This window comes from Vipera berus, assembly GCF_964194415.1.
Source record: "Vipera berus genome assembly, chromosome: 13".
NCBI lineage: Eukaryota > Metazoa > Chordata > Lepidosauria > Squamata > Viperidae > Vipera > Vipera berus.
Genome location: NC_138216.1, coordinates 9,682,239 through 9,709,619, shown reverse-complemented (window position 1 = coordinate 9,709,619; position 27,381 = coordinate 9,682,239). Strand labels below are relative to the sequence as shown.

Here is a 27,381-nt window from a genome sequence, read left to right as displayed (position 1 = left end):
GCTTCTTGACGTCGAGAAGACGCACCCAGTTTCATGTTCCTTTCAAAAAAAGGTAAACCTTGGGCTTGCCAAAAAAGAGGAAGACATCTGTAATGTATTGGGCCTGTTTTACTTGAACTGTCTCCACGTGTCTTTGAATGCTGCTTGAGATTGCTTAATCAGGGAGTCTGTGTAACGGTCGCAGGCTGCCCAGACAGGCAGTCTCCAGGATGACCATTGGTTGGCTTTAGGGTGGGAATAGGTTCCTTCAAGTCTATTGGCTGCCACCTAGTGGCTAGCAGTATAAGTAGCTGCATAGAAGCCTTGGTTACTAGTTCAGTTCCTGTTATTCAATGTTCCTGCCTGAACTCTCTCGCCTCACCTCCTGCTTGCAAGACACCCAGTACAGAACAATATCGATGTGGAAGAGGGTTCCAGCAGACACATTACCGTGTCCTGAGTCCCATTCAACTATCCCTGCGAATTGTCAAATTATGCCCCAGATAACGTAGAAAGGAAGCCGCTGTCCTGACATTTAAGAGAGAGGCAGGCCACGGTTTCAGATTGCACTAATGGACTCTAGAGCACAGCATCTCGGATGAACCCCGAAAGTTTTGAGCCTTTCCAAAGGTTGCTGCTGAAGAGGAAAGGGATAATTACTAGGAGATCATCGAGTTAGCTGTACTTAATTTGATTTAATTGAAATGGAATCGAAGAGAACCTTGCCTGCGCTCTGCCCTCGGGGCTTTCTCTGCCTGTTCGTCTGTCTCTGAATTACAGCCCAAATAGTCGGCATACTCTGGCTGTAAAATTGCAGGTTTTCAGCAGGCCTGCAGGGTCCTGAAGGACCCAAAGCCTCTCTGGGCATACTTGTAAGTCAGGGGTCTTCAAACCTGGCAACTTTAAGTCTTGTGGACTTCACCTCCCAGAATTCCCCAGAGAAGCCAAATGTCTCCTTTCTAGGCTGCTTCTCTCCTTGCTTAGTTTCAGTCCATTGTTTCTTGCCTTGCCTCCTGGTGCTTTGGCAAGTAGGTTGACCTCCCTCTTCTTTGTGGCAGCCCCTCAAATATTGGAACATTGCTATCTTGTCACCCCTAGTCCTTTCTTTTCATTAAACGAGCACATACCCAATTCCTCCAACCATTCTTCATATGTTGCTGTAATTGGCCGTGTCTAGTTTAGTGCAAAGAAGGACTAGAGAGACTTGATAACAGTATTCCGAGAGGAGTAAGCAGAGGTTGGAGCTTCCAAGAGGAGTAAGCAGAGGTTGGAGCTGTAAAGTTCAGCAGCCAAAACCCAGGCTATCCCACTCCAAGGAAAGGACTGATGGAAGATCACTGGATTGGCTGAAAGCACCAACATGATTCCACAACCTTAGGTTTTCCCAGTTGCAATGTATGGCAGTGAAAGTTGGACCATAAGAAAGAATGAGCGCCAAAGAATTGAGGCCTTTGAACTCTGGTGCTGGAGAAGACTCCTGCGAGTCCCTTGGACTGCAAGGCGATCAAACCGGACAGTCCTAGAGGAGATCAACCCTGACTGCTCTTTAGAAGGCCAGATCCTGAAGTTGACACTCAAATACTTTGGCCACCTAATGAGGGAAGGACTCACTGGAGAAGAGCCTAACAATGGGAAAGGTTGAGGGCAAGAGAAGAAGGGGACGACAGAGAATGAGGTGGCTGGATGGAGTCACTGAAGCAGTAGGCCTGAGCTTAAAGAGACTCCAGAAGATGGTAGAGGACAGGAAGGCCTGGAGGAAGGTTGTCCATAGGGTCGTGATGGGTTGGACACGACTTTGCAACTAACAACAGTAATGAGGGGTCTTCAAATTTGGCCCTTTGATGACTTGTGGGCTTCAACTCCCAGAATTCCTCAGCTGGCTGAGGAATTCTGGGAGTTGAAGTCCACAAGTCATCAAAGGGCCAAGTTTGAAGACCTGTGCACTACCTGATAACTTCCATCACATTCAGTACCAAGCAACCAATCAGAATAGAGCTGGAAAGTCCTTGGAGGTCTTCTAGACTAGATCTCCTCTCAAGCAGGAGACCCTATACAATTTGAGACAGATGGTTGTCCAGTCTCTTCCTAAAAATCTCCAGTGATGAAGCACCCACAATTTCTGATGGCAAGCCGTTCCACCGGTTAATTGTTCCCACCGTCCATCTATACCTCCAGACTGAGGTTTGTGCACATGTGACCCCCAGCCCCTTTGACTCTGGGACCCTTCTGATTTTCTAACTTGCTGTAACTCGGCAGCAGAGAAGGAGCCAGACCATCTTTTGCTTGTTACTCAGCTGCGAAGAAGAAGTCAGTGCCGGCATTGTGTTTTGTCAAATGCGCGGGCCAAATCATAACAGAGCCAAGTCAACATAGCACGGAGATAATGAAACCATTGCTCTGCATAATGGGCTTAAATGTTTGCTGTTCCACTGTAGAACAGGTGCCCTTTAAAGCAATTTCTTCAGGCATCTGTAGGCCATCAATCACTCCGGTGAAAAGAGCAGGAACAGAGACAATGTTTAATTCATAGTCTGATAGAATCATCTTTCTGCATTATCTCTCTCTCTCTCTCTCTCTCTCGATTTTTTTTCCTTTCTTTTTTTTTTAAGGCTCCGCATCTTATTGTGCCGCTGTCCGTGACATTCGGCTGTTTTTCCCAGAAGGATTATGTGGTGCCACATATTCAGACTTAGAGGAGAAAGAGGTAGGCACCAAGTCAGTTCTTCCCAACTCCTAAAGCAGTTTAACCCACTCCAGAACTGCCCGGGGTTTCCACGTGGCCCCTTTTAACGACAATTGCTACAGGTCCACGACAAGAGAGATGGGAAAGGGAGAAACGTAGCCGTGTACAGATAGAATTAACACTGTTGTAGGAACAAGGGCACCCTCCCCAAATCCAGAGGGGAATATATATTTCTACCCATCCATTTGACTTCATCGTTTGCTCTTATTATTTCCCCGGTCTGCTCAGTCTGCCATTACTAACAGAGACAAACCATACCGAACACGGTGCAGGCATACAGTTAGTCCTCGAGGTACAAATTCCGTTGCTAAGTAAGACGTTTGTCAAGTGAGTTTTGCCCCATTTTACAACCTTTCTCGCCGCGGTTACTAAGGGAATCCCTGCAGCGGTGAAGGGAATCCGGCGTCCCAGTTGATTTGGCTTGTCGGAAGGCTGCAAAAGGGGGGCTCACATGACCCTGGGACACTGTGACCGTCATAAATAGGAGCCAATTGCCAAGCGTCCGAATTTTGATCTCGTGACCGTGGGGGTACTGCAGCGGTGGTTAAGTGTGGCAGCCTGGTGATGAGTCCCTTTTTTTCCATGCCGTTGCAACTTCAGACGGTTACTAAACGAATGATTGGAAGTCGAGGACTGCCTATACTCAGTGATCACGTTAAGCAGCCATATAATTATCCAGGTATCTACAGGTGGGGCTAGTCTATAGCCGGGGGGGATCCAAATCACCCCACCTTTTGTTCTGTCCCAGCCCACGTGAGTCCTTGTTATGCTCAGAAGGAGAAACCCCTCTTCCAACAACCAGGCAGGAAACCACAAGAGAAAACAACCCCTTTTATTATTCACAGACCTGAGTCAATGTCCAAGGCAAACAAACACAGTTCACAGAAACTCGATCCTCAACACGAACGGTTGCCTTGGGCAACCAGCACCTCCCACACCTTCCCAGCCCAGGCATGGCTTTCTTAATGCCTTCTCCTCTGCCTTTGAAGCCGCCCCATTGCATTCCTCTGTCCTGCTCTTGTTGCCTGTTGGTGTTCGCGAGCATCTATGATGTCTTCCAGCTGTGAGTCTTCAGAGTCTGACTCAGCTTCCCAGCACAGCTGTGTCTCAGCCTGAGTGCGAGTAGAGGGGCTGGGCTCCTCGTCAGACTGTAAGTCTTGGAGCTCCTCGGAGCCTTCCTCTGACTCTAATGTCATGCCAGGCCCCTCCTCCTCCTCCTCATTTGATTCCTCAGACTCAGCTGCTGGATCCACGGGCTGGCGAGGAAGAAGAGCTACATATATACACATCACGGATGTACAAGGAGCTGTTTCAACTGAATGCATACTGCTGGGGTGTCCAGATAACCCTCCACTTATGACCACTTGTATAGCGACTGTTTGAAATCACGATCAACCTGAAAAAGGGGGAAGTATGATCTGGATCCGAGGTTCCAACTGCCAGACCTTTACAGTCATATGACAAAACTTTGGGCACTTGGCAACAGAACCCCAGATATGGCTGTTTGCAGTGTCTCTCGGTCAAACGTCTGTGTTTTATGATGGTTCTGCCAAAAAACCAGCACTTTTGATTTTTGGCAGACCATCGGTTCTCTTCATGACTGCCGGGCTCGTTTCTACGTTTGCCATATGACCGCTGCATTAGCTTAACGTCGTCAAATTGTGACTCACCAGGTTTACAATCGTCATGACATCCAAACGTAACGGGCAGACTCGGTTACGGTCATATGTCAAGGACTGTTTCCATAGCTAAAAGAAGAAGCAAAGGCCCTCTGCACAGCCAGTTCCAATTCACATGTGAAAGCTGTTATTCCCCTTCTGTGGCCCAATTCACACAGAGCTACTCCATATGTCTCTTTCACACACATTGCACTAATATGCAAATAATTCGTTTCATTTGAGTTTCTTGAACAAGCTGCAATATCTGGCTGGATTTCAAGCAAGACATTAAACCAAAAACTAAGGGACTTTATTAGGTTTTAAAGCAAAGCTTGACTCTAGCCGTTATGTAGCTTGTTTGTTTTTGGTGTAAGGTGTGAGGTTAATTATAGCTTAAGCAATGAAGTATAGGGTTGTTGTTTTAAAAAAATGCAGGCTTTCTATATTATGTGTGAATGGAGGCTACACTACGGAGCTTCACAGAGAATTAGACTTGATTAGTGAAGCCAAGGCAGAACTTTCAGGTGAAGACAAACAGGACCATGGAGAACTCCAAGCAATGCCTTTTTTTCTATTCAGACCAGAAAAATATTGTCCCCACTTTGCTCTATGGCAGGGGTCTTCAAACTTGGCCCTTTGATGACTTGTGGACTTCAACTCCCACAATTCCTCAGCCAGCATGCCTGGCTGAGGAATTCTGGGAGTTGAAGTCCACAAGTCATCAAAGGGCCAAGTTTGAATTCTCCTACTCTATGGCGACTTTACGACCTGTGGGACTTCAACTCCCAGAATTCCTGAGCCAGCATAGAATTCTGGGAGTTCAAGTCCACAGGTCATAAAGGGGCCACAGTTGCCCACCTCTGCCCTAGAGCAACCTGACCTGACTTTGTGCTTCCCCCAAATGTTTTGGGGTTGCCGTTCCCAGGCTTTGAAGCTTCTTTAGAGCAGGCTACTCAAAGGCTAGCTAAACTGTATATATTGTTAGGCATTACTGTCACGTCATCTGTTTGACTGATCTTGCAGGGCTGTTCGGAAGCTGCAGACTCAGCGGGGCTTTCATTCATGAAATCAGAAGCGATGCAAGTTTACCTCTCAGGGCCTGTACGGCTAATTGAAACGTCTCATAATGATGGGGCTTTTTAGAATCACTATATTTACAATCGCATAAATACAGGTTAGGGACGCGGTGGCTCAAGGGACGCGGTGGCTCAGTGGGTTAGGACACTGAGCTTGTCAATCAGAAGATCGGCAGTTTGGCAGGTCGAATCCCGAGTGCCGCGTAACAGAGTGAGCGTCTGTTACTCGTCCCAGCTTCTGCCAACCTAGCAGTTCGAAAGCACGTAAAAATGCAAGTAGAAAAATAGGGACCACTAGGGTGGGAAGGTAACAGCGTTCCGTGCACCTTTGGCATCTAGTCATGCTGGCCAGATGACCACGGAGACGTCCTCGGACAAACGCTGGCTCTTCAGCTTTGAAACGGAGATGAGCACCGGCCCCTAGAGTTGTAAATGACTAGCACGCAGGTGCGGGGGAACCTTTACCTTTACTTTAAATACAGGTTGGTCAGAAGGACGCGCTATCACCAATAAGGTGTTCTGTCACCAACCTTTCTCTTTCATTACGGTGAGTTCTTTGCATCATCCTGATCGCTGATTTAAGTCCTGATAATTTTCTCTCTTTCTGTGCCCCACAATATAAGCATTTCTCCTTTTCATTTCCTTCTACAGGTTGGCCCTATTTCAGCTGACACTGCAGCCCCTTTTCTTGGGATCCACAAGAAACGCAGGCTTGTTAAGAGAGAAGACAAACAACAGTTCAGCTTACTGGGCCCAAAGCAGACACAAACTCTAGGTAAAAAGGTGGTTAACCAGCTTATCATTATGGGTCTTAAATTAGATATTGATTAACTGGGTAGCAAGGAAGGCAGAGGAAAGCACTGCAGCCTACGTTGGTGCTCCACTTACCGACCAGCACATGGTACCGTCACATTTTCCAGACTTCCAAATTCATCACACGTGTCACCTCTCACAGTGCAATTCTTTGCATCGCGGAAACCCGTGTCGAGTTTGGTTTTGGTCTGAAAAATTCAGCTCCTACCGTTCCACGGGTCCAAAAGGGCAGAATCTAAAGAGCGAGGGCTGCAGAAACAAAGATGATAAGGGGGGGCAGGAGGCTGAGCCATACAATGAACGATTGAGGGAGCAAAGTATGTCTGGTGTAACAAAGAGAAAGATTAAGGGTGACGTGATAGCAATCTTCCAGTACTTGAAGGGCTGTCACAGAGAAGGCGGGGGGGGGGGGCGTCCACCCATTCTCCAAAGCCCCTGAGGGTGGGGTAAGAAGTAAAGCATGGAAAGTAATCAAGGAGAAGAACAGCCTGGAAAGAAGGAGAAATTCCCTGACAGTGAGAACAATTAATCAGTGGGACGGTTCACCTTCAGAAACTGTGGCTCCCCCATCCCTGGAGGTTTCTCAAAAAGAGACTGGACAGCCATGATAGTAGATCTCTTGCTTGAGCAGGGGGTTGGACTAGAAGACCTCCAAGGTCCCTTCCTACGCTTCTCTGTTCTGCCTGGCAAGAGCAATCTGGCCTTTAGTGAAAAACATTTTTCTGTCCTCTCCTTTGCTCTCTCTCTCTCTCTCTCTCTCTCTCTCTCTCTCTCTCTCTCTCTCTCTCTCTCTCTCTCTCTCTCTCTCTCTCTCTCTCTCTCTCTCTCTCTCTCTCTCTCTCTCTCTCTCTCTCTCTCTCTCTCTCCTCCCTCCCTCCCTCCCTCCCTCCCTCCCTCCCTCCCTCCCTCCCTTCCTGGGACTATATAATAAAATGCAGTTTTAAAGAGGAACACCTGACCGGCCAAAGCAGGATTATTTAGGTCACAAAACGTAAGACACACGGAGAGTCTTCCGAGCAGTTTGCTAGAGGGTTAACGAGGTGTATGGGAGGTGTATCTGAGTTACCTTTCGCCGTGAGGTGGTGCCGTGCTACACTCCGGGAGCCCTGCTTCGAGATCGCCTCGTTCACACACCCCTTTGTGTGCAAAGCAGACGTGTACCCCGAGCGACAGCAGGACATGCTCCAAATGGAGCATTAAATTGAACGTGCATGTTAGAGACGGGGGAAACACTCAGACAAAATGGACTGATGTCTTTCATTTGTTGTAAACCAGCCAGTCACTTAGGTGAGATGGGCGGTGTGGAAACTTGAATAAATAAATAAAATGTTCTTGTCTTCCTTTGGAAGAATGGTCGCTAGTCAATTGGCGTGAAAAGGACAGGATTTTAATTCCAGTTAAAATGGGGGGGGGGTTGTCGTCCATGCTGAGAATATATCAGCCAAAGCAGATGAGCGTTTTGACTCATCTTTCTTTGCAGTCCAGTTAGTCCTCGACGTACGACCACAGTTGAGCCCGAAATTGACGTCGCGAAGTGAGACATTTGTTATGCGGCGGTTGACCCAGTTTACGACCTTTCTTGTCACAGTCGTTAATTGAATCGCTGCAGCTGTTTAGTAACCAGGTTGTGAAGTGAACCCGGCTTCTCCTTGTCAGGAGGTCACAAAAGGGGATCACGTGACCCCGGGCACATTGCAACCGTCATAAGAACATGCCAGTTTCCATGCATCCGAATATTGATCATGTGACCATGGTGATGCTGCAACCGTTGTTAAGAGTGTGAAAAAATGTTCGCCAGTCCCTTGTTTCAATGCCGTCGTAAATTTGAACAGTCACTAAATGAACTGTTGTAAGTTGAGGATTACCTGTATTGGGGAAAATGCTATCTTTGTTGGAATTCATTGGACTAGAGCAGGGTAGGCAACCTTGGCTCTTTTATGACTCGTGGACTTCAACTCCCAGAATTCCTGAGCCAGCACGGGGGAACTATGGCCCCTTCATGACTCGTGGACTTCAACTCCCAGAATTCCTGAGCCAGCACGGGGGAACTATGGCCCCTTCATGACTCGTGGACTTCAACTCCCAGAAATCCTCAGCCAGCACGGGGGGAATTTGGCTCCTTTATGACTCGTGGACTTCAACTCCCAGAATTCCTCAGCCAGCATGGCTCATTTTGGAAACCTCTCCCTTTCCCCTCAGTATGGCTGGCTCAGGAATTCTGGGAGTTGAAGTCCACAAGTCATAAAAGAGCCAAGGTTGCCTACACCTGGGCTAGAGAAACGAGGTAGAGAGAAAGGAATTTAATATGTATTAGTAGGTTAAATATTGGAAACCAGACAATATGTTGCTTATAAAATATTAAGAACTTGTGACTATTATATGTGTGTCTGTGTGTTTGTGTTCTGTATCAGCCTACTACCGGCCCTGCAGAAAAGGCAGGGACAACCCCTTTAGAAAAAGGCAAGAGGCTGGAACTAAGCCTGCCAAATTTATTGACATAAAACAGAGCAAACAGAGCCAAACAAAAACACGAACCATGAAACAGGAGCTATTCAAACGGTTGCCTTCAGCAAACCAGCCCTCCCACACATTCCCCTTTTAAACAGTTCAGGGCGTGGCTTCTCTCTGCCTCCTTCCGAGGTGCCCCATTGCCTTCCTCTGTTTACTCCTGATTGACTGCCTCCTGCGTCGGGCATCCTTGAACAGGGCCAGCTGTGGGTCATCTTCATCCAGGCTGTCAGGCTCACACAGCTGGGTCTGCGTAGTGACCAGATGGGAGGGGCCTGGCTGAGGGCTCTGCGAAGCCTCCGGGCTGTTCTCTGCAGGCTCTCCAACACCCTCCTCCTCCTCCTCTGAATCGTCCGACCGACCCAACTGCCGAACCCACAGGCTGACCCTGAATCACAACAGTTTGTGTGTGTGTATGTATATGTATAAAGAGAGAGAGGAAGATGCCCTAGAGTTATTAATTCCACTTTTTCTTCCTCCTTCTCTTAGAAAAACCTCGCTTGGCGGGTCTGTACCAGGCCACCTGCCTGATCCTTCTCGAAGCCACCCGTCAGGTGGCTGGACAGCTACCCCCCTACTTGACGTTGCTGGAACAATTGATGAGCGTGGGATTCCTGTTGACAGGGGCACAACTCACAAGGATGACCGAGTCGCAGGCCAGCCACGTCTCTCAAATCTTGAGCGCCACCAAGAAGGAAGAATCAATCATGGTACGTCAGTTCTGCAGAAGCCGCCTTTACCTCTCCCCGTGGTTTTTTCGGCCTTTCCTCCAAGAGTTTTTTTTTTCACCCAGCCTCCTTCCACCTCAACCTCTGATGGAAACGCCATCAACCTCTTAGAGCAGGCGTGTCCGACTGCCGGCCCGCGGGCCGGATGCGTCATGCCGAAACCGCACCCGCCCCAGCTCTGGCAATGGGGGAAAGGTTGCGATATGTCACGACATGTCACGTGACGTGGCGAGTTTGACACCCCTATCTTAAGAGTCTGCCTGTCGGGGGAAGCCTGATTTGAGGGTGCCCAGTGGGAGGCCTTTACTCCCAGCTCTATATCTCCTCCCTGTTTCCCCAGTTAGCAAACATGCTGGCATTTATTTACAAAGCCTGTGTCCATATTTACAGGTGAGTAGAGGTAGTCCTTGACTTGGAACCGTCGGTAACATTTACTGACCGTTCAAAGTTACCACGGGACTGAAAATGGTGACTGATGACCCTTTTTCACGGTGACGACCGTTGCAGCGTCTCCATGATCATGTGATCCCTTGGCAGCTATTTATGATGGTCCCTGGGGGGGGTTGTCACGTGATCCCCTTTTGCGACCTTCTGACAAGCAAAGACTACGGGGGAAGCCAGGTTCCCCTCGCAACCGTGTTATTAACAACGGCAGCCATTCACTTCCCAGCTGCGGCAACCTGAAGTCATAAAGTGAGGCAGAAGTCACTTAACAGGCGTCTTGCTTAGCAACGGAAATTCTGGGAGGTTGAAAGCTGAGGACTGCTTGTAAACTATCATCCCTGTAGTCCTTGAGTTGCGAACGGCCACTTAGCGACCGCTCAGAGTTACGATGGCCCTCCCTGGGGGTACTTACAACATGGATTCAAAGTTTCAACAGTTGGTGTGTGTGCATCTCCTCTCTCCCCATGCAGTTACGTGACTGTACTGCATTTATGCAGTGACCCACAGTCTCACAGCTGCACTGTATGGCTCGTTTGCCGAAAACTGGCCTTTACTTCCGGCTTCCAGCCAAACCACAGCCATAGCAAACCATTGGTTCCCCGAGCATCTGTGATATTCGCTTAAGTGACCATGGTGATTCACTTAGTGACTGCTGCAAAAAAAAAGAACAGGTCATAAAAATCACATCGGTCCCGAGGACGACCCAATTAACAACCATTACGAGTTACAACTGTGATGGGGGCAGGCCTCCCTAATGGTCATAACTGGAGCCCTAACCTGTGCAAAAGGGATCTTGGGAGTAATCCCGCAAGCAGTGGCAACTGGATTCCTTTTTTACAATCTTCCCAACGTGCAAATGAAGGACAATAAAACCCAAAAGCCGAGGAGGGGCTCTTAACGTCGAGAGCAACGAAACAGAAGGAAAATAGATTTTTTTTTGTTGGCCCAGTGTGACTGGACACACGCAAGGAGCTTTGTCTCCGGCGCGCAAGCTCTCAGTGTCTATACAAGCCACGTGTGATAAACCGTGATTATCATCATAAAAAAACATCCATCATAAGTTATAAGATATAACGCTCAGCGATGGTCATAGGATAGTAAATAAGCAAAGGACATAAAATCATACCAGGATTCTAACTATTGATATAAACCGTAAGATACAAGCAACAAAGTTATCGTCATAAGAAGATAAGGAGGTAGTTTTCAATGACTGATGAAAATCTGGTAAAGCAAATTAGAAATCAGGGTCCCGCACATATCAAACGGATATATCTTGCATTGATAGAAATTGACTCAGAAACAGAACTTGTTAAAGATTGCATGATAAAATGGGCTCAGAATATTCAAGAAGTTATTACAATGGATACTTGGGAAAAGATCTGGGTGAGAAACATAAAATTTACGCAAGCTCAAAATTTAAGAGAGAACTTTTATAAAATGTTTTATAGGTGGCATTTAGATCCCAAAAAGCTTGCAAGTATGTATCCGAACTATCAGCCTAAATGTTGGAGGTGTGGTGGTGAAGACGCAACATATTTTCATATATGGTGGACCTGTAAAAAGGTTAAAGCATTCTGGATTAAAATCTGGTGGAATATGCAGAAGATATTTAAGCAAAGGATAAAGTTTTGTCTGCAATTGTTTTTACTGGGCATAATTACTGATACTACTGTTGTGGACACTAAGTTGATGTTGAACTTAATTACGGCAGCAAGACTTTTAGTAGGTCAATATTGGAAGAAGGAGGAACTGCCGACTATAGAAGAATGGACTTTAAAAGTGTCTAACCTGGCGGAAATGGCAAAGATCTGGGCGTATTTGAAAGACCATTCGCAACAACGTTATATTACGGAGTGGAGAAAATGGATTGATTATATCCAGAATAAATATGGGACTAAAAAGTTTCATTTAGCATTTGAATAAGTATTGATGTGATATTTGTATTGCTTGTAGTCACTCTATAAGAGCTAAAGTGCGATAGATTTAATAGTTCGTTGTTGTTAGCATATGGTTGTTTATGATTGTTTTTACTTTTATGCCTTGTATTTAGCTCTGGGAAGTCGGGGAGGGGGGAAGCGGAGGGGGGGAGGGTTGGGTAGGGCTGGGAAGCGGGTGGGTGGGGAGGGGTTGTTAAAGATAAAATGTATTGAAAAACTTTTCAATAAAAAAAAAAGAAAATGAGGTAGGCAATAGGAAGAATGAGAAGGATAATAGTAATATAGCCCTACTAGTAAATTGACGGTGTTGTGGGAATTCATTGTTTAGCAGAGTGATGGCACGGTGGGGGTGGGGGTGGGTGGGGTCTGTCCTTGTGTCTAGTTGTTTTGTTTAAAGACTGTAAGAATTTTAACAGCGCGTTGCAGGTGCTTTCACACAATGAAGGCCCGTGGGGGGCTTCTCCTTTCACAACATGGCTGCTGCCGTGGATGTGGCAAGTCGCAGCATACCAATTGGGCAGAAACAAAAGGATGGGAAAATGTGCCTTGTCACGCTCGGGAACGTTTTTCTGCCAACCCCCTTTTATCTTTTGTCTGTTTGATTGGAGCAGGTGGGCATGCCGTACCTGCAAAGCAAGCGCCGCACTTGGAACGCTCAGGATTTTATAATCCGAAATCCAGGGGCCTCTTTGGCGTTAAAGAGGATGCTGGAAGTTTGAACATTGTTAAAACAAACTCCACATCTTTAAAAAATGTAAAAAGAAAAAAAAAGATGGGCAGAGCAAGGAAGCCGGTAGCAAAACCAGTAGGAACGTCACTTTTAACTGGGAAGAACGTTGGTTTAATCTTTGGCAAGTGGCCATGCCTACTTCTGCAACCTTCTTCTCTTCCCAGCCCTGAATTTATAATCCCAGCTTTTCTTAAAAAAAAAAAACAGAATCTGTTTCGGCCTTTTGGGATCCTGGTCAGCTGCCAGCCGTTCAAGGTTGTCCAGACCAGGAAATCGATTTCACAAAAAGACCGTGAAGGGGCGTAACAGAATCATGCGAGTCTAACTGTACTGGTAAAAGAGAATATTTGTAGCTCCGGGTTGAACTGCAGGGTCTTGGGTGCTCTCTGGGCTTGGTGGTTCTTCTGCAGGCGTTTTATGAGCGAACTAGGTAACATCATCAGTGCTAGAAGGGAGTGGGCTTTGTGGAGTGGGGGGGGAGGAGGAGGAGGAGGACTGTGGGGTCCTTGGTGCTCTCTGGGCTTGGTTGTTTTGTTGCAAACATTTCATTACCCAACTAGGTAACATCATCAGTGCTAGAAGTGGGGGGAGGAGGAGGAGGAGGAGGAGGAGGAGCAGGAGGAGGAGGAAGACAAATGTGGGGTCCTTGGTGTTCTCTGAGCTTGGTTGTTTTCTTGCAAACATTTCATTACCCACCTGGGTAACATCATCAGTGCTAGAAGGGAGTGGGCTTTGTGGAGTGGGGAGGGGAGGAGGAGGAGGACTGTGGGGTCCTTAGTGCTGTCTGAGCTTGGTTGTTTTCTTGCAGACTTTTCATTACCCAGCTAGGCAACGTCATCAGATGCCTAACACCGATGACATTGCCTAGTTTGGTACAGAATGCCTACAAGCAAACAACCAGACTCAGAGAGCACCAAGGACTCCACAAGTCTCATTGTCCCCAGGTATCTGGGAGGAGTCACCCCGAGCCTCTTCTTAAAGCTATTTCCTTTCCCGGGGCTTCGCAACAACTTCTGAGCATTTCCTCAAGGCTGTCTCCGTGGCTTCCTCTCCACCTGCAATCCAACCCGATCCTGATGACTGGCCTCGGGCTCCGCTACTTATCCTATCGGTAGGGCTCTCCTACCACCTGTTCCTTCCTGGGCAAATACTCATCGATCTCAGCGAGCCTCTGAGGCAGCGAGCCTTCCCCAGGATACGGTGAAAAGGCTGAACGCAGGAAGCACCCCGGTGCCATCAAGCCACCCATTAAATACAGTTGAAGCTTCAATCATCTCGTTATGTTCGGTCACCTTCTCGACTTCTCTGACCATATCGTGTGGACGCCTCTGCTCCAGGCCACCCGAGGAGGGCTGCTTCCTCACGGCCTCCTTGCACGGAACCAGGAAAGCCGTAAATACAGGGCCCTTCTGTCAGCGACGGGAAACGATCGGCTGGAGGCCAGCCGAGCCGCCGAGAAACGGAGGATGGATGAGGGACGTGGGGCACGAGGCTTTCTTTCTCAGATCGTTGGCAGCAATGAAACCAGCCGCCTTCTGCACGGCCACCGCAAAGCCTGGAGAGATGCCCGGGAAAGCAAATGATCCCGCCGGTACCGAGGATACATTACGGCAGCTATAAAACAGTCTTTCGCTGGCTTGGTGGAAAGTCTGCAAAGATGAACCTTCTGACTCTGCCACTCTTAGACAGAAGCTTCTGAGAAGCCAGCTGGCTGGGTTCCCCAGCGCCACCAGCCCCAGCCCAGAAGGAGGGCCGCAGGGCCAGTGCCCGGCGCTGGAGAAGGTGGGGGGCACGCAGAAGAGAAAAGGGTCCAACCCCGGCTTCCATGGGTAAAACTGGGACAGAATCCTTCTGCGGTAGTGGAGCTGAAGGTTGGACTCACTCCAGCTAGGCCTCGACCTAACAACCGCTCATTTGGCGACTGTTCGAACTTACAACAGCGCTGGGGGGAAAAAGGGATTTATGACCGTGGTCCACACGTAGGGCCATCGCAGCATCCCTCGTGGTCACGTGATCCAAATTCAGACGCTGAGCAGCTGGTTCGCACTTGCCACGGCTGCAGTGTCGCTCAGCAACAGAAATTGTGGGCTCAGTCGTGACACGAGGCCTCTCTGTATTGATGGCAGCTGCGTTGTCGCGGTGATCCGCTTAACAACCTCAGCAAGAAAGGGTCATAAAATGCAGCCAAGCTCACTTAACCACCGTCTTGCTTAGCCGTGGAGATTTAGGACTCGCAACCTGAGGACTGCCTGTGCTTAGGTGCGTTCCCCCCTAACCCTACCCAGCTCGTCAGACTGCTGCTTGAATATATTGGGATAGATTTGAGCCAGTTCTTTCCAGGTAGGAATTTCCCCATCAGGACGACAGTGAGTTATGTTTAAGAGTGTCACGTTTCACCAGTGGCAGCTGTTTAAAGGTGCACCTGTGGAGCGGAGCACTGATGAGCACCGGGCAGGTAGATGCAGCACCAGTTGCGCGCTCCCCTGCCACAACCATCCAGGGCCACCCAGGCGGAAATCTGCAGGCAAAACACAAGTGGGGATTTAAGCAGGCAACTCTGTCTGGGAAGAACCCTCCCCCCCTCCTGTTTCTTGCACACAGAGAGGGGGGGTCTGGCAAGCTTTCCTCCAGTCCTGCCTGAACCAAGAAGAGGCTGTCTGGAATCCTTGATTCGGTTTAGGCCCCTTTGGCTGACAACCATCGGGTAGGAGATACAGGAGTATAGCCAGCCGTACCAACAGGCTGAAGAACAGCTTTTATCCATGGGCTGTTATAGGCTCTTGAACGGGAAATAATTTTATAAATTTATGTATGACTGACTTGCGTGGCCGGTGCGTTGTGCAATTAGCTCACGTGGTGTAACAAGATGGAGGGTTTGTTGTCACTGTGAGTTGTGGTGCTGGTGGGGGCACGAAGGGAGGCTCACCCAATCTCAACGTATATACGTGGCTGTACTTTGACAATACTGTAAAGGTTCATTCATTCATTCAAACCAGGGGTCCTTTGGTGCTCTGAGATTTTCTCTTCTTCTTCTTGGCAGATGTTTCGTGACCCAAACTGGGTAGCATCGTTAGCGCACTGATGACGTGATCCAGTTTGGGTCATGAAACGTCTGCAAGAGGACCACCAAGCTCAGAGAGCACCAAGGACCCCTCGTTTTAACGCCGAGCTCCCAATATTCTCTTTTATTGGTTTTTCGAGTCAGTTTTTTGCGACGTTCAAGAGGCCTCACGTTCTCCCTTCTCCCGCAGTGCTCTCAGCTCCTCGAGGGCTCCTGCTTGGTGCTTGCAGCCGAACGGGACAATGCGGTGGTTTCCTTCACCACCTTGCTAAGCCGGTAAGTAAGACAGATGAGGCGTCTTCAATGCCCTTTGGCTACTGTGGATTCACAAAAATGTCATAAAATCAGGCTGACTACCCATTTACCAACCAGCATGACTTAACTGGAGCCGTAAGTTGAGGACCACCTCTATTTCCTTCAGGTTTATCCCCATGCGCCTTTCTTCCGAGTATCCACCTCCTTGCACCAAGGCAGATATAGAATAGAATAGAATAGAATAGAATAGAATAGAATAGAATAGAATAGAATAGAATAGAATAGAATAGAATAGAATAGAATAGAATAGAATAGAATAGAATAGAATAGAATAGAATAGAAGTGGCAGGGACCTTGGAGGTCTTCTAGTCCAGCCCTCTGCTCAAGCAGGAGAACCTATATAGTCTCAGACAGGAGAATGTTCAGTCTCTTCTTAAAAATCTCCAGTGATGGAGCACCCACAATTTTTGAAGGCAAACTGTTCCACTGGTTGATTGTCCTCACTGTTAGGAAGTTTCTCCATAATTCCAGGTTGCTTCTCTCTTTGATCAGTTTCCAACCATTGTTTCTCGTCCTTCCCTCTGGTGCTTTGGTGAACAACCTGACCCCCTCTGCCTTGTGGCAGCCCCTCAGATACTGGAACGCTGCTATCGTGTCTCCCCTATTTCTTCTTTTCTTTAGACTGGCCAAACCCAAGTCCCGCAGCCGTTCTTTGTACATTTTAGTCTCCAGGCCTTCGATCATCTTAGTTGCTCTTCTCTAAATTTTTTCCAAACTCTCAACATCTTTTTTTGTGATAAGGTGACCAAAATTGGCTGCAGTATTCCAGGTGTGGTCTTACTGTAGGCTGGGCATCTCAAAGGAAACACCTAACATCTAAGCTATATCCAGGGTGGTGCTAGCCTGACCCTCTTCAAGCAGCAAAATCAGTCAAGTCCCGCTCTTCCTTCAGTTCCTCAGGGATGTCAACATCAGGTGGATACCCCTGGCAGTGAATTAACTGCCTTTGAAAAGAAGGCCATTCCAGTCCTAACTAGCCAGTTTCTCTCCCAGACATCTGAAGCCCTTTTCTTTCTCTCCCCCGCCTTCTTCATCTCCTCCCTTAGCAAGAAGAGATGTAACACCTACACAATAAAAGCCTCTTTCAAGGACACAGAGAGGAAGCCTCCCAGGTGTAGCGTTGACCATGTTGGTTGCATAGCTATGGGGATTTCAAACAAGGGAGGGATGAACTCCCACTGAATAGCTCTCGGCTCAAGTCAGTCGCTTCCTTAAAGCTGTGGGAAGTCAGCTCCCCAGAGAAGGAAATATTTAAAGGGCAGGAAAATATATTTCCTAAAAGGATCTTTGTTGTTGTGGTTAGTTGCGAAGTCGTGTCCGACCCATCGCGACCCTATGGACAACGTTCCTCCAGGCCTTCCTATCCTCTATCGTCTTCTGGAGTCCATTTAAGCTCACGCCTCCTGCTTCAGTGACTCCATCCAGCCACCTCATTCTCTGTCGTCCCCTTCTTCTTCTCTTGCCCTCAACCTTTCCAAGCATTAGGCTCTTCTCCAGTGAGTCCTTCCTTCTCATTAGGTGGCCAAAGTATTTGAGTTTCAGCTTCAGGATCTGGCCTTCTAAAGAGCAGTCAGGGTTGATCTCCTCTAGGACTGACCGGTTTGATCGCCTTGCAGTCCAAGGGACTCGCAGGAGTCTTCTCCAGCACCAGAGTTCAAAGGCTTCAGTTCTTTGGTGCTCAGCCTTTTTTATGGTCCAACTTTCACTGCCATACATTGCAACTGGGAAGACCATAGCCTTGACTATACACACTTTTGTTGACAGGGTGATGATGCCCAGGTTTTCTTAATAGCCCCAAGTCTCCCTCCCCCAAGCGGAAACCAACTCTATAGAAATGCAGATGTAAACCATTCAGGAAGGTTGAAGCTAAGAAGACTTCAGACTTCTAAAATCTACATACCCCTGCCCCAGGGAGTTGGGCTGGGACAGACAACCAGCAAGAATCCTAGAGTGGCACACCTAGGCTCAGGACAGAATATGTGACAAAGGAAATACAAAGCTTGAAACAGGAAATAACTCCAGACAATAGAGTCCAGGGGGTATAAAAACCCACTACCCACATGTGCTCAGCCCTTCTTTTCCTGTTGGATCCATCTTTCTGTCTGCCTTTCCTCTGCAATAAACTACAACCTTCTTCCCAAAGCAGTTGCCATGTTTATTCCCCGCTTGGAGGAACCATGATGGAGACTTTTCTTCCTACAAAGCCAAAATGACACTAGGGCTTTGCAGTGAAAAATCTCCCTGTCAAAGCCCAGGCTGGATCCAGCCTCTTCTAAAAGTCCTTTCTCAAGCCAATTCTCGTTGCCAAAACGAACGAGAACTGAGAACGAAGCCCAGGACGAGTTCGTAGCGGTGTCCCCGCCTTGCTGCTCTACTGTTCCTCTCTCATCTTTCTTGCATTGCTATTTCTCAAATCAGGCAGCAGAACTTATTTTTTTTCCTGAGGGAGTCAAGCTATTCTCCAAAGCACCTGACAGCAGGACAAGAAGCAACGGATGGAAACTAGTCAAGGAGAGAAGCAACCCAGAACTAAGGAGAGATTTCCTAATAGTGAGGACAATTAGCCAGTGGAACGGCTTGCCACCAGAAATTGTGGCTGCTCCATCACTGGAGGGTTTTAAGAAGAGACTGGATAGCCATTAGTCTGAAATGGTATAGGGTCTCCAGCTTGAGCAGGGGGGTTGGACTAGATGACCTCCAAGGTCCCTTCCAGCCCCGTTATTCCCCACTTTTGCATGTTGGGAGAAAGACTGCAATCCACGCACAGTTTGAAGTCGTGTTTGAAGGGGAAAAGTTATCTTGAATTGAAGCCACAAAAACACCTTTAAGAGATACAATACAGGTAGTCCTCGTCTTACAACCATAACTGAGCCCGCAATTATGGCCATATCATTACAGGATGGTCATTAAGTTGGTCACCAGGTGACCCTCCCTGATTTTACGACCTTCTTTGCAAAGGCCAGATAGTGAACAGTGCGGTTGTTAAGCAAACCCCTTTTTCACGATAAGGCGTTCTTTTGCCAGAAACTGGAAACAAATGCCAGTTTTCAGCAAACACGTCAGAAATCGTGCTCACATGACCTCAAGAAGCTGCAAATGGTTGTAAACCTGGGCTGGTTGCTAAGCAACCAAAGTGCAGTCACCTAACCCCAGGGATGGTGAGTGGGCAACCATCTGAACTTTGAATATCTGATAGCTTTTTGGGGGGCTGTCATAATTTCAAACAATTGCTAAGTGAGTGGTCATAAGTTAAGAACTACTTGTAAATCTCTCTCTCTCTCTCTCTCTCTCTCTCTCACACACACACACACACACACACAGAGAGAGAGAGAGAGAGAGAGAGAGAGAGAGAGAGAGAGAGAAAAGCTCTCTCAAGCTTGTTCCATCTATTTCTTTACTTGCAAATTATCTCTTCTTGCCTGCCTTAAGGAGGCTATACCACATGTCCTAAGCCAGGGGTAGGCAACCTTGGCTCTTTTACGACTCGTGGACTTCAACTCCCAGAATTCCTGAGCCAGCATGGCTCAGCTTGGAAACCTCTCCCTTTCCCCTCAGGGTGGCTGGCTCAGGAATTCTGGGAGTTGAAGTCCAAGAGTCATAAAAGAGCCAAGGTTGCCTACCCCTGTCCTAAGCGAAAGCGAAAGCTTAGGACAGGGGTAGGCAACCTTGGCTCTTTTATGACTCTTGGACTTCAACTCCCAGAATTGAAGGGACAGGACTGACTTTGGACAAGGCACTCAGTTGAGGGTTGCCTACCAGATTTGTTTTTAAAAATACCCAGTGGCCTTTTTAAAGCAGGCTGAGCATTTCACCAGCCAAGGAGATACGTTGGGAACTGTTGCGCCAAGAAGACCGGTTGAGAAGATAAGTAGAGAAATGCTTTCGCTACAGATTTCCATCTAAGCTTAGCAAACATGAAGCTTTGGCCTCTCTTGGCTTCTTCTGGCAAGGCAGTGTGTGGTGGAATGCAGCCTGGATTCCCAGGAGGGAGGGGCCGCATTCTCGAGGAGCAAGAGGCAGCAAAGTTCAGATCTTTTGATCGGGAGGAAGAGAATCAAGACCGCTTCTCCCTTGAGGTTCTCGGAGTATGCCTTTAATCGCCCAAGCAGTCAGCTTGAATTCGGCAAGATTTTTTATCTATACAGTAGGTGAGGATCTCTAAAGGAAACTGCTTAGAAGAACCTCGATGTGTCTTTCTTGGGTTTGGGAACTGACACGTTGCTACGTATTAGAGGGCTGTCCAATACTCTGAAGCAACCTCCACCCCAAGGAGGGCTTACAGAAGTGGGAAGGATCCGATCTTCCAGTTCTCAAATTAGGCAGCACCAGGACTGGAACGGTGGAAGCAAGCCTTGCAGCAGCAGATGTGGGCAGCCAGGCCAGAACCATCAGCAGTAATTCTCCTCTATTCTGACTGTAGCTCGTTTACAGGTTTTTCAGCTGTAGCTCATTTACAGGTGTTTCTCCCTCTTTTCACCTCCTTACCCACCCACCCCTCTCCCCCCAGCAGGAGTGGTCAGAAACAGGCTGGACTGGACAACGTCATCCCTCGCCTTCTTTATCCAAAGACTGAGAAACAGGCAAGTTCAATCATTTGGATGTTTTGTCATATGGCAAGAGGATTCCTCCCAACCTATATGATTCCTCTTATTGATGGCCACTGCCAACGTTTTTCATTATACTTTGCTCCTCATGTTTAATTTGAAGGACCAACCCCCAGAAATCCATCCCTTTTCTCTGCAAAAAGTACAGCAATACCCCTAAAACCTTCTCTTCCTCATTTTTACTATGCAAGAAAGTTGATTTCGGGCGGGGGGGGGAGGAGAAACCCACTTTTTTTTTAATACCAAAGGCTATATAACTACTTTGCTCATTCCATTAGGTTGGACTCGCCCAACGTGCTAGTCTGGACTAAAATGGAGCTGGTTAGCTAGTTGTTCAACATCGCATTGGAAATCCAGCCACTACCTTAGAGGTTGTGTGAATCTAAGTTAAAGGTAAAGGTTCCCCCGCACATGTGTGCTAGTCGTTTCCAACTCTAGGGGCCAGTGCTCATCTCCGTTTCAAAGCCGAAGAGCCAGCGCTTGTCCGAGGACGTCTCCGTGGTCATGTGGCCGGCATGACTAGACGCCAAAGGCACACGGAACGCTGTTACCTTCCCACCGTCGCGGTCCGTATTTTTCTACTTGCATTTTTATGTGCTTTCGAACTGCTAGGTTGGCAGAAGCTGGGACGAGTAACAGGCGCGGGACTCAGGATTCAACCCGCCAAACTGCCGACCTTCAGACTGACACGCTCAGCGTCCTAACCCACCATCCCAACAAATCCCAACGCAGTGCCTATTTTTGGAGATAGTATCTTTCACAAGCATGGCAATCTGTCTTTTCTTAAGACAGATTTAGGTTTTAGCATGTTGTGTGAACCCAATTCTACTATCACTGTTTTTGACCAATTTCTAATCCTTCTCAACTTGGGGAAAAGGCCCAGCTTTCTTTGAGGCCTCTTTTTTTCATGCTCTGAAAAGCATGAAATATGACTTTGTTTGCAGGATATGCAAACAACTTAGGCCTTACTGTATTAACCCCCATACCGATGCCAAGCCAATTATCTAGACAGGCCCATGAAATCATTACGAGTCAAGATCGGGGTTTCCCAACCTTGGAGTTGACTTCGACTCCCAGAATTCTGGGAGGTGGATTCCACACACGTCTTAAGAGTTGCGACGGTTGAGAAACATTGGTCACATTTAACAGAAAGGAGATTTCATCTTTAGTTGATTGATGTTTAGTCTTTATGGATCATCCACACAACTGAGGAAGGATATTTTTTTTCCTTTCCCTAACAAATTGACTAGATCAGGTTAGCTGGATTTCTTTGATGTTTGAGTCTCAAAGCATCTAGAAGACAATGGAGGTCGCCATTTAGACTTTGGCCTACTATCTTTCTTTCCTGGAATCAAAAAGTCTTCCCCCTCACCGCGATAAGAGCTGAGCGGGTCCCTGGAGTGAAACTGATATAAACAGAAGATGCTTGTTGTTCACCCTCACTGGGGTTCACATGAAAAGCTAAACCACGGGCGTAAATCACCGATGCCTGTCATTTGAAAATCAGTCAGTGACAAACCTGTGACATCAAGTTCACACAAAGTGGGTCATTTGTTGTTGTTGTTGTTGTTTTGCTTTGTGTGTTGTACAAACCCAATCACTGTAGTCTCTACATGGATGTCTGCAGCTTTTGATGTAGCAAGATTGAATAAGTTGTGGCTGAGTGGGCTGTTTGAACCTAGACACCCACCAGATTCAAATGATGTGTGTTACTAAGACGAAACAGACACTTGTGGCTTAACTGAATGGAGATTTCAGCCTTCCTATTTTTCCCTTATAAGGGACGTGGTGGCTCAGTGGGTTAGGACGCTGAGCTCGTCGATCAGAAGATCGGCAGTTTGGCGGGTCGAATCCCGAGTGTCGCGTAACAGAGTGAGTGCTTGTTACTCGTCCCAGCTTCTGCCAACCTAGCAGTTCGAAAGCACGTAAAAATGCAAGTAGAAAAATAGGGACCACTGCGGTGGGAAGGTAACAGCGTTCCGTGCGCCTTTGGCGTCTAGTCATGCTGGCCACATGACCATGGAGACGTCCTCGGACAAGCGCTGGCTCTTCGGCTTTGAAACGGAGATGAGCACCGGCCCCTAGAGTCGGAAACAACTAGCACACGTGTGCGGGGGAACCTTTACCTTTACCTTTATTTTTCCCTTTAACCACTTGTTTGGTTTTTTTTACACTCAGGCTGAGGAGCTTCTGTGTCGGCTTTTTGACTTCCTGACCTGTGAAAGCATCTACCAGATTGAAAACCAAGCACCCTGACTTCAAATCCTCTTAGCTCTGCACGTTGAGCCTGCCAAGATCCAGCCTTCCTCCTGTAATGGGAGAAAAGCCCTACCCTGCATCTTTGGGTGGGGGGAGTAAATAAATTAGCATCACAAATACTTTCATTTAGAGGTCAAGCCTGCAGTTTCCTTTCCTCTTGAACAACCTCTGTTCTGGGGGGGGGGGAATTGAATTTGGGATGGGGTTAGTTTTTAGAAAAGACATGGCAACTATTGAATGGATGGGAGCTACACTAAGAGGGACGCGGTGGCTCAGTGGGTTAGGACGCTGAGCTTGTCAATCAGATGGTCGGCAGTTTGGCGGGTCGAATCCCGAGTGAGCGCCTGTTACTCGTCCCAGCTTCTGCCAACCCAGCAGTTCGAAAGCACGTAAAAATGCAAGTAGAAAAATAGGGTACGGTGGGAAGGTAACAGCGTTCCGTGTGGTGTCTAGTCATGCCAGCCACATGACCACGGAGACGTCCTCGGACAAGTGCTGGCTCTTCGGCTTTGAAACAGAGATGAGCACCGGCCCTTAGAATTGGAAACGACTGGCATGCGTGTCTGGGGGAACCTTTACCTTTACACTAAGACAAGGATTCATCAATGGAACAGTTGCCTCCTGGAGTTGTGGTGCTCTATCACTGGAGATCTTCAAGAATAGATTGGACAACCATTTGACCAGAATTGTATAAAGCCTCCTATCTTGAGCAGGAGGTTGGACTAGAAGACCTCCAAGGTCCCTTCCAGCCTTATTATTCTATATCCTACATTTCACCATCCAGGACACTAAATGAAGGTCAACCAGTCTGGAGGTTAGATGTTGGTGGAATGAACGAGAGTGTTTTAAAACACTAGCTGAGATTGCCAACACACTTTCCTGTAGCCAAGATTTACTAAACTAATCTGAGTTTGAACTGACCCCACTGGCTTGGCTAAGATCATACAAGCACCCACAAATTAGGGGGGGAAAGATGTCCAGATACTAGAAAGAGTGCAGAGAAGAGCAACAAAGATGATTGGGGACTATACAATGAACTGGGTATGTCTAGTCCAGCGAAGAGAAGGACCAGGGTAACATGAAACAGTGTTCCAATATTTGGGGGGCAGCCACAAAGAAGGGGGGGTGCCAACCTATGCCCCAAAGTACTTGAAGGCAGGACAAGAAGAAACAGATGGAAATTAATCAAGGAGAGAAGAATCCTAGAACTTCCTGACAGTGAGGACAATTAACCAGTGGAACTGCTTGCCTCCAGAAGTTGTGCCTACTCCATCACTGGAGGTTTTCAAGAAGAGACTGGACAACTCTTTGTCCAGAATGTCATAGGGCAGTGGCCTCCAATCCTTTGGGCACCAGGGACTGGTTACACGGAGAGTGATTTTTCTGTGGACCGGGGTGAGGGGGGGCATGATTTTTGCACATTGCCTGTATCCCACCCCAGCACGGATGGGGCTTCACTTGCTTCTGTGCGGCTCAGTTACTGGCAATCTGCTGCCCCGAGGTTGGGGACCCCTGGAAGAGGGTTTCCTGTTTGAGCAGGGGGTTGGACTAGAAGACCTCCAAAGTCCTTTCCAATTCTCTTTATTCTGTTAAATGACCAACCAGGTTTTTCACAAGCCCTTTGGGTCAAAGCCAACCATTATCTTTTGCCCATCACGCCGGAGTTTTTGTTTAAATCTTCACTATAATATTCCGCCTGCCTACATTACTCTGGTTATCTCAAAAGATACTTTTTGAAGAGGCAACTGGACGTTCTTGTTTTTTCTTTGAAGACGTTTCGCTTCTCTTTCCAGAAGCTTCTTCAGCTCTGGAGACTGGAGGACTGTGAATCTCCATAGATATTGCTCTGGTAATAATGATAATAATAATAATAATAATAATAATAATAATAATAATTAATAATAATAATAATAATAATAATAATAATAATAATAATAATAATAAGAAGAAGAAGAAGAAGAAGAAGAAGAAGAAGAAGAAGTTGGAAGGGACCTTGGAGGTCATCTAGTCCAACCCCCTGCTAAGGCAGGAAACCCTATACCAGGGGTGTCAAACTCAATTTCATTGAGGGCCGCATCAGCATTGCGGTTGCCCTCAGGGGGCCGGGTGGGTGTGGCCAGGGTGGGCGTGGCCTACTGGGTGGGCGTGGCTAGAGTGCGTATGGCCTACTGGGTGGGCGTGGCCAGCTCCACATCGTTGGCATCAAGGGTGCCTATGGGGGCCTGGGCAGGAGTGGGACAGATCTGGGGGTCTCTGGCAGAAGGAGGGTCTCTGGGCCAGGGCCAAGGCAGGGGGGGCCGTTCCCTCACTGTTTCCAGGATGGCTTCGCGGGCCACATGAAACCACTTCGCGGGCCGGATCCGGTCCCCGGGCCTTGTGTTTGACATGTCTGCCCTATACCATTTCGGACAAGTGGCTGTCCAGTCTCTTCTTAAAAACTTCCAGCGTTAGAGGATTCACAGCTTCTGGAGGCAGGTTGTTCCACTGGTTAATTGTTCTAACTGTCAGGAAGTTTCTCCTTAGTTCTATCACAGGGCCCCGGGCCTGAAAGCACAGGATAGAAATTGCTGGTCAATAAAAGATTGTCTATTAAGATGAATTCTGGGAGTTGAAGCCCACACGTCTTAAGGTTGCCAAAGTTGACAAACACTAGTCAAAATCAACTTGAAGGAAACTATTTTTTCGTTTCTGACTTAGTCTTTATAGATAGTCTACCCAACAGCAAGATTAATTAAAAACTCTGTTAATGGCAACTCTTTTCTTCCTTCTGGCATATTAAGGAAGAAAGGTTTCCACTCCAGATATTGCACTACCAAACAACAACAACAACAACAACAAAAACCCCATGCAAAGTGGTTCCTGTTGCTTTGAAATATTTGATTTGCAAAAAGTTACCAGCTGGGACTTCAGCCTAATGCTGATTGTTTCCACCTGTAGGGAAGCATTAGACACTCTCAAAGTATGGCCTAAACTAGTCTGTTCCTTGATAAGTGCCTGGTTTGCTTCCTCTGTTTTTATTTTATTTTATTTTTTTAAAAAGCCATAAACAGGAAATTTTCAGATGTAGTGACTGCAAAGTTGAAAGGAAGGCTGAAGGACACAGGAGGAGGGGGCCCGCCTCCGAAGGAGCTGCAAATGGAAACAGGTGGGCTTTTGCTAGTGTCTGGATCTGCATATTGGGCTAAAGTTAAACCATGGTTGGTTTAACCATAGTTGAATAAAGCACAATGGACAGTTCACCTCTGCACTGCCAATTTCAATGCTTCCTGTAAAGCTTGGTGAATTTCACGACTGGTGAAATTTGGTGGCAGGTTTTTGTACCATCTTGAAAGAAGAAAATGTCAAAAAAAATAAACTTTATGATATGATTTAGCAAAGTTTCCTCTTCCCCCCCCCCAAAAAAAAGAGGGGAAAAATATTTCTGCAGACCGTGCGCATGGTTTGCATTTGTACGTGTGTGCATGTGCATGTGTACATTTATTTATTTATTTATTTATTTTATTACATTTCTATACCGCCCTTTCCCGAAGGACTCAGGGCGGTTTACAGGGAAAATTAAAAAACCGAATACAAAAGTTAAAACAAGTTTAAAAAGAAAAAATTGTATGTGCCCCTGTCAAATAAAACCCCCATTAAAATCAAATTTCCTCAGCCTGGGCCAGAGAGCTCGAAGAGCCAGGTCTTCAGGCCCCGGCGGAATGAACGGAGGTCGGGGGCAGTCCTCAACTCCACTGGCAGCTGGTTCCAAAGGGCAGGCGCCCCCACTGAGAAGGCCCTATCCCTGGGTGTCGTCCGCCGGCAATCTCTTACCGGTGGCACCCTGAGAAGACCCTCCCTGTGGGAGCGCACTGGACGAAGGGAACTTGATGCCGGCAGCAGGTGTTCCCTCAGATATCCCGGACCCAAGCCATTTAGGGCTTTATAGGTCATCACCAGCTGCTCAATTGTGGTCTCCTTACCACACCATTTTTATTGCAGTCTCCTAGCCATGGTAAGTTAGCCACATTCAGTTCACAAGCTACGTTATACATTAAGTTATAACCTGCACAATGTGTGAACCAGAGCATTTAAGCAACAGCACTGCTTTTAAAAGGATATGGATTCCTCACTTATGTGCTCACTTAACTGCTGCTCGCTAAGGCGGATGTAGTTTTCTACAGGATTGGTGAGGTAAAGGCTGGAATTTCACCCTTCCCAAATTTCCTAAGCTTCAGCGCTTGTGTGCCAGGCAGATATTCAACCTCTGCATGGTTTCTAGGCGTGCTTGATTTTCCAATATTATACACTCATGCCTATACAGGTGGTCTTTGACTTATGACCACAGTTGAGCCCAACATTTCTATCATTAAGTAAGAGTGTGAAGGTTCCGACTGACGAACCCAGTGAAGTCAGCATAGCAGAGACAATCCAATCTCTAATGCAAAACTTTAGTAGTAGTAGTAGTAGTAGTAGTAGTAGTAGTAGTAGACTTTATTATTATTTCAACAATATACAGTACAGTACACAGTGAAACGAAACATTTTCCC

At 47.4% G+C, this 27,381-nt stretch overlaps 1 protein-coding gene across 1 annotated transcript in view; it reads left to right on the top strand.

Moving 5' to 3' along the window:
- DNAAF8 (dynein axonemal assembly factor 8) overlaps nt 1-22,897 on the top strand; it is a gene marked incomplete at its 5' end in the record, with an annotated part of 107,776 nt that extends 84,879 nt beyond the window's left edge. The window contains 6 exons of the mRNA XM_081337968.1: nt 2,589-2,683; nt 6,412-6,586; nt 9,267-9,487; nt 15,868-15,953; nt 20,503-20,572; nt 22,775-22,897. Of these exons, the coding sequence (XP_081194094.1) occupies nt 2,589-2,683; nt 6,412-6,586; nt 9,267-9,487; nt 15,868-15,953; nt 20,503-20,572; nt 22,775-22,852 (725 nt within the window). The 3' untranslated portion in view covers nt 22,853-22,897. The remainder of the gene's footprint in view (nt 1-2,588; nt 2,684-6,411; nt 6,587-9,266; nt 9,488-15,867; nt 15,954-20,502; nt 20,573-22,774) is intronic.
- Between the last annotated feature and the right edge of the window lie 4,484 nt (nt 22,898-27,381).